This window comes from Photinus pyralis, unplaced genomic scaffold (genome assembly GCF_008802855.1).
Source record: "Photinus pyralis isolate 1611_PpyrPB1 unplaced genomic scaffold, Ppyr1.3 Ppyr1.4_LG3a, whole genome shotgun sequence".
NCBI classification, from domain to species: Eukaryota; Metazoa; Arthropoda; class Insecta; order Coleoptera; family Lampyridae; genus Photinus; species Photinus pyralis.
The window spans coordinates 17,152,686-17,164,917 of NW_022170509.1; the positions used below are offsets into that span (position 1 = coordinate 17,152,686).

General features: G+C 38.2%; 3 protein-coding genes across 3 annotated transcripts in view; 1 reads left to right on the forward strand and 2 right to left on the reverse strand.

Moving 5' to 3' along the window:
- The first annotated feature begins 2,184 nt into the window (after positions 1 to 2,184).
- LOC116165944 lies at positions 2,185 to 3,542 on the forward strand. The gene is made up of 2 exons (XM_031480716.1): positions 2,185 to 2,794; positions 2,856 to 3,542. Exons 1-2 carry the CDS (start codon positions 2,710 to 2,712, stop codon positions 3,500 to 3,502), a joined length of 732 nt encoding a protein of 243 aa, XP_031336576.1. The 5' UTR covers positions 2,185 to 2,709; the 3' UTR covers positions 3,503 to 3,542.
- A 76-nt stretch (positions 3,543 to 3,618) lies between these two features.
- On the reverse strand, positions 3,619 to 4,818 carry LOC116165812. The gene has a single exon (XM_031480502.1). It carries the CDS (start codon positions 4,816 to 4,818, stop codon positions 3,619 to 3,621), a length of 1,200 nt encoding a protein of 399 aa, XP_031336362.1.
- Positions 4,819 to 10,577: 5,759 nt separating this feature from the next.
- Positions 10,578 to 12,232, reverse strand: part of LOC116165815 — a 5,403-nt gene continuing 3,748 nt past the window's right edge. The window contains exon 2 of the mRNA XM_031480505.1: positions 10,578 to 10,887. Coding sequence (XP_031336365.1) covers positions 10,578 to 10,887 — 310 coding nt within the window. The remainder of the gene's footprint in view (positions 10,888 to 12,232) is intronic.

A 12,232-nucleotide genomic window follows, 5' to 3' on the forward strand; every position in this document is an offset into this window, starting at 1 on the left:
AGAGATTTTTATCACCTCACGGGTTAGCAATTTACGTTGAGAATGTTGTCCAAATTGTTTTCAAATTTTACACCAGATTTATTTTGAAGCGAATAATTGAAACACGATGCCAACACTTAATATAATTATTTATCGAAAACACCAAAGTATATTATTTCTTACATTATTACTAATAACTGTTGGTCATAATTTCTCAATCTACATAAATTCTATACCTGTGTAATTATCAGGTTTTCTTTTATCAACCCTTAATACAACTGCGGCTGTTTCCTTCAGTTGTGTACTTGCATTTAATAATGCCTTTTTATTCAATTTGTTACAAACATATCCAGCTTGTATCTGCATATTTACCGATACCAATATCTCGCAAAAGACACCGGAAAAGTTGTTTGTTTTAGATTTGTACTGTTCCATCAGAATGCAATGAATCCAGCATTCTATAAAACAAGTAATAAAGCGATGATTTAAAGCGTATTTCTTAGGACAAATCCTACCGACAGGTGTGTCTGCTACGATTTGTTTTGACAGACACGTGTTTAATTGATTTTATAGAAGCACACAATATCAAAAATTTCATAAAAATCGCTTTATAAATAAGAAAGTTAGTTTTGCACATGCGCAAATCGTATGTAGTTATAATTTCGTTTAAATATTCTAAAGTTGGAATGTGCTTTCGCAGAAACGGAAAATCATTCGACATTCTTTTTTCTTTGCACCTACCCTATATGTTGATACCAAAAAAAGCAGCCTTCTGCGAGGTCTGAGAGATGAGATCTTAAACCTCCAGACGGACGGACGGAATACTTGAGGCGTATAGGATCAAAACCGGACATGTCACATGATTATGGTTTTCCAAAAAACGGAATAATCTGTCCAGTGGATTCGAAACATAAAAATTCTTGGTTTGAGTTGCAGATCTACCCAAAAACCCAAAAAATGATACTTACTCAAGAAACAATAAGAATATGTTGATTATTAAATAAGTTATTAATTAATTTAATTTTGGTTTGGCCGAATTTGCACCCAAAATGTGGACATGTCTGGTTCTGAAACTAAATATGACGGATTTTGAGTTACAATGTATGCTTACTTTTTCAGTAAAAAAAAACTAACGCAATTGCAACATAATCAAAAATTTATTGAAAATGAAAATAAATTTTATATAAAAAAAGCACAAAAAAGGGGCCACGCCACTTATATGCAAGAAACTTCCTCAATAAATTCATGATCACATGACACAATGCCAGAACGCTATTGGTTCAAATGGACATGTCCGTTTTTGCATCAGAATTTCCTGGGACATGTCCGCTTTTGAATCTAATGGCAATTTTCAAGTCTGATTTTAATAGGAAATGTACGGATTTGCAACTAAACTGACTTCATTTTATTATAAAACGCACCTCAATGTACAAAACGTATATCTCACTTCGTTTTGTTAAAATATGTGACATGCCCGGTTTTGATCCTATATGCCTCACTTGTTATCTCTAAGCAGACCTATTTGCTCATCTGAAAATCCTTAGTCGCAGGATACTTTACCATAAATGCTTTAGGGATGTAGACTCTGTTGATTACTCACGGCACATTCTGAACTAGAAGAAAAAGGTCACAATTCTAGGACAATAGCACACGTAGGTTTTATCGAGAATAGGGCCCAGAACAAGAGGGTTAGGTAATAAATAAATAAATAGCAAGAAAGTAGATGACCAATGTATGTTCTGGCGCAGGAAGTGACGTCACACCAATACCTATGTATGTTCTGGCGCAGGAAGTGACGTCACAGCCAATCAGAGACGAGCTCGTGACGTCACAGCCAATCAGAGACGAGCTCGTGCGTCCGCCATCTTGGATGTTATTTTGGAATCGCGTCATCGGTCACGTGATTGCTATAGACAAAAATTTTTTTTTTTTTTTCAATCTGCGTTGGGAATCGAACCCACGATACGTGAATTACGAATCTGCCGCCTTAACCATCTGAGCTAAGCGAGGCTTTGAGATATGAACGTTTAGCAGTTCAAGTATTGTTAGAATGGCCGTATAAGCTCACAAGCCACACAACGCTACGGAGAGCGTTGAGATGTTTGCGAGTTGTAGAAGGGTATAACGCGGGGGTGTGTCGCCGATAGGGGCTAGGGGCTAGGGGCTAGGGGCTATTTGGCGGGGAAGCGCGTTAAAATGATAAAATAATACGTACGACGCTCGTGTGCGAAAAATAATTATTCATATTGCTAACTAGAAAGGAAATGAGCTTATCTTCTTTATGCTTTATTTTTAGACGCATTATTCTAATATTACATTCTAATATGACATTGGTTTTCGAATATGCTTTGACGAAATACAATCATTACAATAAATCATTAGCGGCGCGGGTGCGAAATTTAGTTGTTTGTTATTATAATTAGGATGGGAAGCTGCAATCTCGCAATAGTGTTTATTTATAGCAGCTATGATAAGACGCTTAAATCGTGTGCGAAAAATCTTATCTTCTTTATGCTTTATTTTTATTTTTAGACGCATTATTCTAATATTACATTCTTTGTATTTATGCTTCGGTCAATGTCCTTGAAATAAGGGAACGACCCCTAAGTATGATGAGCCCCCGAACCGCGTATTACGAATTTAGTGCTAAAGCGGTATACCTACAAATTAGCGTATAAAAGCAAACAACATTTACATTAAAATTCATTAGTTACGAGAATAGCAGACATTATGGATGATTTATGGAATGATGATCCAAATATTAACCTTACTTGGGTCGATAATCCCTCCCCGAAGATAGTCGAGGCACATACAGGTAATATGATCATGGTGAAAATAATTATGACCCTACTAATTAAGCCCGTTGTTTCTTGTAGGAGCAGAAGATTTAATATCAACATGGTCCATGTTTCTCGATTGCTCAACTTTGCTAGAAGTGGGAAATTCATTGAGGAATAGTTTCGAGCCAGTGGTGCAGATATTTTGCCCTCCACTCCGAGAAAGTTGTTTGCATTTTAATATTTCCGAATGGAGCGATATTTCCGCTATTAAAACCGAGCACAACATTCGACTCATGCTTAAAAGTACCGACCAGTTGGAACATGAAGTGTTCGTAGGGTACGGTATAAAAATTACGTTGGCTGACTGTGAAAATGGTAGTAGGGGTATAAGAATAAGTCAAGGATTCAATTCCATAGTGCTAACCGAAGAAGCCGTAAATCGTTTCCTCTCCGCTGTACATTTTGTACATCAAAAATTGGATTTTCTAAGCGATTATTCGACGTACTGGTACTATCAGGACTTTGCGGATGAAGTAGCGGATGATCTTTGCAAGGACGGTCTGTTCGATGAACAAAACATTTTGTCAAGAGGAAAATTTTTCTGTCAAAATCTTAAGTTACTAAAAAAGTTGGTTGCACACTCATGTTTAAGAGATTTTTCATTTTTAGCAGAAATTGTAAATATTCACCCTCAAAGATTTGTAAAAGATGTAACCGAGAAAATGCTGAAGGAGAAACAATAAAATAGTTTGGTGATAAGTTTGTTGTTTATATATACATAGGGAAAAGAAAAGGACCATTTTCAAAATGTATTATATATTTTCGCAATAGCTACATTAAAATCGCATAATTATGCAAATTAAATTTTACGTACTATATTAGTAAATGGCTCGTATTCAATTAAAACATCATGCAAAATTATACAGTAAGCGGAGGTGTCGGCTGCAAATGCTTCAGATGTTTCAACTTCCAGTTTCAAGTCGATAACCACATTATGAATACTTTCATTGTGACGAGTACAGTTGATTACGAATATTGGTTGTTTCTTAAACTCCTCGTAACTGAGAAGAGAACTACTTTCAGAATCGTAGTATTGCGTCCGAAAGTTTAGATATTCTTCGTAGGCATCTATATACTTGTTGTCCGCGAAGGAGAGATTCTGCTGCTCATACGGGTATCTTCTGTTGTTGATGTTCGCTTTTATATTTTCGACGCCTAAATGATCGAACTGCGATGCATTCTCTCCTTTTTGGTTTCGTTTCTTAGTCTGAAAGGCCACCAGAAGCCATTGAGGTCGTTGAAAACCGGTGCTACTTTTTACCGGCCATACCAAAGAGCGGGTTGATGGCAATGCTGGATACGCATATAAATCTCTAGCGTGAAATGCTACTTGGATCGGAACATTTTTATCAATTCTACTGTATATAGACAGCTTCATGGAATCGTTAGGAATTACGTATGGAACCTTCCAGGTTACTTTACTAAGGCTAATTTTCACCTCCGCTTCGCTTTTATAACAGTCTTCATCGGTTTTTGAGCGAATTAATGTTAGTTCTTGTCGTATGTTGACTAATGGTTTTTTATACCCTTCCGCGAATCCTAGCACATGTTTTAGCGGTATAGATGCACAGAAGGCTGTCTTGTTGGCGTTTAGGAGTTGCAGAGGTTTATTGCGGGGACTCCATCCTGCTTGTGATAAACAATTACTTTGGTCCGTTGTATAGGAACAAAATCCCTTGATTGCGCTGTTTATTCCGGGTAATCTCACGATTTCTATCACTTGATCTCCCAGCGTAAATCTAATTTCATCGAAGAGAAATAGTGGAGCATTGTTGGTCAACTCGAACTGCTTCGCTTCCGATGAAGTAAGCGTTCCCTCCAAGTAGATCACGCTATCGTAGGTGGCCGTGATAAGATCCTCCTTTTGAATTACAAGATTGATTTCGTCCGAGTTACCATAAGCATTCGTCGAGTAAGGATGGTAGGTTCGCCGATCGCATTCCACAATCATATCCTCATACTTTACGCTACTGAAGAGATTTTTCAGCGCTTCTTCCATATTTTCGGAGTACTTTGTAACCAAGATATTCCAGAAACTTTACGTCGTTTTCAGTTAATGCACCCGACGATGTTTGCTCGTCTGTACGCGAAGCCTGACTGAGTGAAGATCCGCTCTTGTAAAAGATTTTAAGGCCCATATTTTTTCAATTCCAATCTAATAGTCACTTTTTCTTCACCAAAGTCCACTAGTTTACCTTCTTGGTCAAGCAATCGCAAGGTAATGTTATCAATTTGATGGGTAAGTACGGGTAAATATATAATGCTGGTGGGTTCCTTGACCATACGATAGCCTGGTTCAACGTGCACGTCGAATTCAAAAATGGTGTGAGATTTTTCACTATTCCGATACGCTCCTCCGGTTAAATTGCACTCAACATGTATATTTGTGGCGTTGACTATTTGCACATCCAAGTCGGACTCGTGAACCATACCTCCTTTGTAAATAGATGGCGAGAATCCGAGCATGCGCCCAATAGAACCCGTCTTGGTAAAATCAACATTGTGTTTGGTTTCCATTTCGCACTTTAAGGTATTATTGTTGGGTCTTAAGATAAAATCCATCGAGTCGTTTGGTTGGTTAATATATTTCTGCAAATACCTATTGATCTCTTCAATTTCATATGCTCCACTTGGAATTGTAATCTCTTGTTCCTTTGCATCGTTCGATGTATAATAAAATTTATTATTACCTTCGAATATATTTCGTATAGAATTGCATCCGTAAAATCCCACCAATCCCAAGCCATATTGGAAACTCGAGTCAAGCTCTATTGGTGGGAAATACGTAGTACTGAGCACGTTTCCTACACCCGTTAGCGTGAACGTTCGAGACATGATTGATAGGTAGAAATGAAAACTAGCGTTTTAGATGTAAATTATTTATTATACAGAAAGAACACAAGTGTCCACATATAAATGTGTTATAGTTTTGCTCTCTATCATAATTATAAACAATCTTACAACCTTTTAAGTATTTAACTATTTCATTTGGAGGGCCTAAGTCTCCAAAACTATCATAGTAAACCGCTTTCCTGCCGCGTTTCTTGAAAGCAACCCAATGAGTACCTCTTCCCTGGCTATCATCCAGGTTCACAATAGCGCATTCGTTAAAATGGGGCTTTTGAGGTAATGTGTTGCGCATGAATACTCCTATAAAGAACGGTACATTTTTAGCGTATTTATGCAGATCGAAATTGGTTAATGCTTTCCGCGGCAAGTTTAGTCGTTTTTTGGAAAAGGTTTCAAATATAAGGCGTAACCCTTCTTATATGGCTTAAGGTAGAGTGCTCCACCGCTTTTATTGCCCAACGCTACAGCCTCCATTGTGGCATTATGACGTTGACTCTCTTCCAATTGCTTCTTAGCTGCAGATGCTTCGTTAACCGCTTTAGCTATCCCACTTGCTCCACCGGCTAGTGCACCGGCAGCCGAAAGGCCCGCAAATAGCGGTATAAGGAAAGGAAGAAAGCCGCCAATTTTAGGTATAGGAATAACTCTCGGCACTCGCACCTTCTTTTTACCGCCCGCTACTTTAACCGCTTTCTTTTCCGCGGCCAAACTCACATCGACAAGTTTCTTTATGCTTGCATCTTTCATCCGCCTTATTGAATTTCGAGCATGCGATAGAACTCCTCCTCTAAACGAGCAACTCTTATGCTTCATTTTTCTTTCTTTCTTCTTGCGTTGCGCAACTCCCATTCCTAGCTTCCTTTTAACTTTCATCGCGGCGGCTACGGCTAAAGCGGCAGTTTTTTCTCCAAAACTCGAATCTTTCGATTTTACGCGACTCCAAGCTTGGTTTTGAAGGTCCTTGTCAGCTTGATGGCGATGCTCTAAGTTTTTGAATTGACCGTACGCGATATCGTGTTGTTTACATGCAGCATCCAACGGATTTATTCCAGAATCACCGCGAGCTAAACGCTGTTCCAACTTTGTTCCAGGGCCGCAGTACTGATATCCGGGAATATGAAGTTCTACTGGTAATTTGTTTATTAAAGTGTTAATCAACCCCTTTCTTACTCGGTGATTAGCCATGAACTGTTAGTATAACTAGAACCAGCGACTAATAATGATGTTTATAAAGCAGCCTCAACATTTAAACGTAGATAATCACGATTTTCTAAAATCAGAAGTAGTGGGGAGGCATGGGCCTTTATTTCCAGCATCAATTAGAGCAGTGATCTGCGGTCCTTCGGGGTGCGGAAAGACAAATGTCATGATTAGTTTATTGGAAGCACCGCACGGCCTTTCGTTTGAAAACGTGTATGTATACTCAAAGTCGCTAGAGCAGCCAAAGTACAAGTACCTGGAGCAAATACTTACACCTATCAAGGGTATTGAGTACAATGCTTTTAGCGATAAGGCTGACGTAATCACTCTCGAAGAGATTAATAAGAATTCGATAATGATCTTTGATGACGTGGCCTGTCTAAATCAAGACGTAATTAGAGATTACTTCTGCAGAGGACGACATTCCGGGGTGGACTCATTCTATCTTTGTCAAACATATTCAAAGATACCGAAACAATTAATACGCGATAATGTTAACGTTATTGTTCTATTCAAACAAGACTATTTAAATTTAAAACATGTGTATGACGAGCACGTTGGTACAGATATGACCTTTGATCAGTTTAAATTAATGTGTTCAAAGTGTTGGGTGGATAAGTATAATTTTATCTGTATAGTGAAAGACTTTGACTACGGTAGATATCGAAAAGGGTTCGACTGCTATATTAGATTATAATCTGATTTAATAGAACCGGCCCAACAGCTATCCAACGGCTTTGTCCATCAGGTCCATCAGCTTTTCCAACTGGTACATCAGCTTTGCCAACTGATCCAACTGCTTTGCCAACTGGTCTATCAGCTTTGCCAACTGGTCCAACTGCTTTGTCAACTGGTCTATCAGCTTTGCCAACTGGTCCATTAGCTTTGCCAACTGGTCCAACTGCTTTGTCAACTGGTCTATCAGCTTTCCCAACTGGCTCATCTGCTTTGCCAACTAGTCCAACAGCTATCAATCGGCTTTGCGATCCGGTCCAACAGCTATTTGAACCGGTGCCAGTTTGAAAATCTGTGTAGGCCATAAAGATGAACGCAAGAGATAAAACGATAAAGCAGAAATTGACGAAGACCCGCAATGCTATCAAGCGTAAGCTTGAAGTGCTAAAAAGAGGCGAGCTTGAAACTCAACGCTTGGTTGAAGCAACATATAAGCCAATAGTAGAACCACTTAAAAAGATAGCTAAGCAAGAACCCAAAATACGTAATATGATACCGAAAGTTGAACATAAAATCGAATATGAATCTACCCCAATTCAAGAAGAAGAACAGTTCCGAACACCACAGCGCTCTGAAAATGGACCAATCACAGCAGCTGCTAAACGACTTAATTTTATCGAAACTGATGAGATTAGTAACATAGCGTATGATAACGGGAAAGAAGGTGAAGATGAGGACACTACTGAAACGATTAACTTATCACAATTACTCGACACTGAAGACGCCGCTCAACAATTTCTAAATCAGTATCATGTTTTGCCGCGCCAATATATCGAACGAATGATTAAAGATACCAAAGGCGACATTGATCACTTTTATGGTCTTCGATATGATGCCAATTTCGATCAGTGGGCTATTGGAGACTCTAAAGTGACATTTGACGGACCGAATTTAATAATAAAGGATAAAATTTACAACGGTACTCCAGGGTTGTATGAATTGCTTGTACTGAAAAAGCCTCAAGAATTTTCTTCCAAGGATGGACGAGTGTATAAGGAAATTTTAGATGTCACTAATGGCTACCGAAGGAATTACGATCCAGGTCATCAGATTGTGGGTACCAAGTCGCATAAATATCGCAATATCCTTAAACCACTACTATCGGAGCACTATGGAACGGGTATGAAAGAGGTAAACAATACAGTTAAAGAGTACGTGTATTGGAATACGCCCCACGAATTAGTCGAACGTCTTAGATTGCTGCATGCATCGAGAGTAGCCGGTCACACCGGTCACAACAATGAAATCTCAAGTATTGAGGAGGAGCTCAGAGAAGAAGGCATAATAGTTTAGTGTAACAATGAGCGTTGACAAGTTTGGACGTCATTCATCATCAAGAAATAGGATTCGCAGTGATCAGGAGACAACAGGTGAATGTGCAAAAGTTAATTTGAAATTAACCGGTGATGGGGACTATAATATGCAAAATAAGAGGATTCGTAACGTTATCGACCCGTATTGGGGTAGCGATGTTGCCACCAAACAATATGTGGATAGGTGTATTAGCGAGCTGCATGCTAAGTACACAATGAATCGGTATAACATGGAGAGTAATCGTTTAAGACACGTAGCAGATCCGGTGGAACATGATGAAGCAGTAACCAGCGGTTTTCTCGCAGTGCGTCTAAATACAATTATGTCAATCTTAGACGGACATAAAAATTATTTGGAGGAGTTAGAAAAGGAAATAAACAAACACCATAGAACTAGGCTAGGTTTCGATTAGCCTCCGAGTTAAGTGTAAGATGTCAAAGCTTGAGGTTGTCGAAGAGCTACATAAGCCCGCTCGCAAAAATTTTCCTCGAAAACGAACCATTATTAAACATCGCGATGATTTATGGCAAGCGGATTTAGCCGAATTCATACAGTACTCTAAAGAGAACCGGGGAAATAAATACATGCTGACGGTAATAGACTGCTATTCGAAGTATCTTTGGACACGACCTTTAAAATCAAAGAATGCCGGTGAAGTGTGTAAGGCTATGACATCTATTTTGAAAGAAGGAAGAGTGCCAGTCAATTTACAAACTGATCAAGGAAAGGAATTCTATAATAAGGAGTTTGCAAAGTTAACGGAAACGCATGCGATAAATCATTACTCTACGTATAGTGTGAAAAAGGCCGCTGTAGTTGAGAGGACGATAAGAACGCTGAAAAACGCTTTATACAAGGCATTTAGTCTTCAAGGAAAATATAAGTGGATCGATGTGCTACCGGAAATAACCTCGAAATATAACAATACGAGGCATTCCACGATTAAAATGAAACCCAAGGATGTAACCTCTAAAACATATTTACCAATGTTCCACAACATAAAATTTATGGGGCCCGCGAAATTTAAAATTGGTGACTACGTTCGGATCTCGAAGTATAAGTCCGTATTTTCAAAAGGCTATACTCCGAACTTTTCCACAGAATTATTTAAAATTACAAAAGTGAAGGTTGGCAATCCCGCTACATATCTATTAGAGGATTTACTATCCAAACCGATAATGGGTCAATTCTACGCAGAAGAATTACAGAAAACCGCTCATCGGGATATCTTTCTCATTGAGAAAGTTTTGAGGCGCAAAGGAGACCAGCTCTACGTTCGATGGCTTGGGATGGACAAATCGCATGACTCTTGGATTAAAAAATCAGATTTTGTATAACTGCTATTTATATATTTTCATATACATGTTTCTTTTACAATAAATAAACAAAATATAATATTATATAATCAACTATAAATATGAACATCCATTCGATATATTTTCTTATCCTAAATCCATTTCAGCGGGAATACTATAATGTCCCCAAGGCAACGTATCAATACCATTTGAGGTTAAATACCTCTTATCGTCCTTATTACTTAAGGCAACTTTCTTTTGCTCCATACTATATACATGGTGATTCTTTGATACGATGCTGCTTTGGGCGACACTTTTAGTAATCCCGCTCCTTAAACATTCTAAATAATCATCAAAAGTTAATCTATTTTTTTACAATATAATCTCTAACGCCTTTTAATTTCATTACATCCTTATCACAATCCTTAATTTTAAAACTATACATTTTAGAAGCCAAAGCCACCCAATCGGTTATGATTCTACCGCCCAATTCATCCTTCATCATTCCTAAAACTTCACCATTACATCTTGGAATGTTATAGATGTTATTTTCAGAATAATCAGACGTATCGAATCGAGAAATATTTGCGCGTATCAAATCGTATGCATCATCACATAACATCTCACACACTAAACTATCGGTATCCATGTACAACAATTTTAAGCGGTCGTCGCTAAATTGATGCTGCATAAAGTTATAATGAAAATCTCGGCTTTTTCTTTTCCTTTAACGTATACTTGGTCTGATGATGATATTAACTGGCGAAGTATAATTGGAAACATGTAGGATGGCGTATGACCATGCTCCCATTTAATTCCGTGATGGTTATAGTATATACGTTTCTTGATGTTTTAAAGCCTTGTACATCGATTACAGTCTGCACCATTATGTCGTTGAGAGAAGATTAAGTATTTATAACCTAATTTTTAATTCATTTCAATATATATCCCCCCCACTACCACATCCTTATTAGTCCTCCAAAAGAAAATTTTGAATCAGTATAGATTTTACAATCATGCAAGCTGTAGTTGTCGTACTGAGCTGGTTTTTCTGTATTAGTGCTAATGCTGCTGCTGCGGATAATGTCGATGACGGCAGCGATACAATCAGTGAGCGTGAAATCGATATGGCATATAGTCATCTCACCAAATATGGATATATAAAGGAGCCTGGTGAAGGTGAATCAACTCAACATAATCGTACAAATATCACCGTCAACGCTTTAAAGAAATTTCAAGAACTCTATAAACTACCTAGTGATGGCAGATTAAATGCCGAAACATTACAACTCATGTCTCGACCTAGATGCGGAAATATTGATGATCCAGCAGCGTATATGACTCATCGGTATAAATGGACAAAACAGACTTTGATTTACTATATTTCCAATATGCATGACCTGCACATTTTACAGATGACGGATAAAGCATTTCAAGTTTGGGCGAACCACACAAATTTTACATTCAGATATAGCTCAAGGAATCCAGACATATTAATATCATTTCATACCCGAAAGCATAAATTCGCTTCACCACCATATCCGCAATGTGCATTCGAGTTTGATGGATTGGGCAATATATTAGCCCATGCATACTTTCCCTCCAGAGATCAGAATGTTGTTGAAATGCATATAGATTGGGAAGAACGCTGGCATGTAGCAGATGCAAATGCACCTCCCCCCGGTTATTCTAGTTATTTCCAAGTTGTCTTACACGAAATAGGTCATACTCTCGGATTACACCATTCGAGCGATGAAAATGCACTCATGTTTCCTTATTACAATTCAAATATGAACACGCTACATGAGGATGATATAGCCGGAATCCGAGCACTATATCCTATTGATGCTGCTGCTGCTGCCACCCCTTCACCAGAGAATAAAACTTATCATCTTTCAACGGGTATTAAGACAACTACACCTACTCTCAAGACTACTACTCGCAAGACCATTAAACCACCTGACCTGTGTACCATTCAAATCGAACACTTTTTGATTCTAAACAAACGACTTTATATGT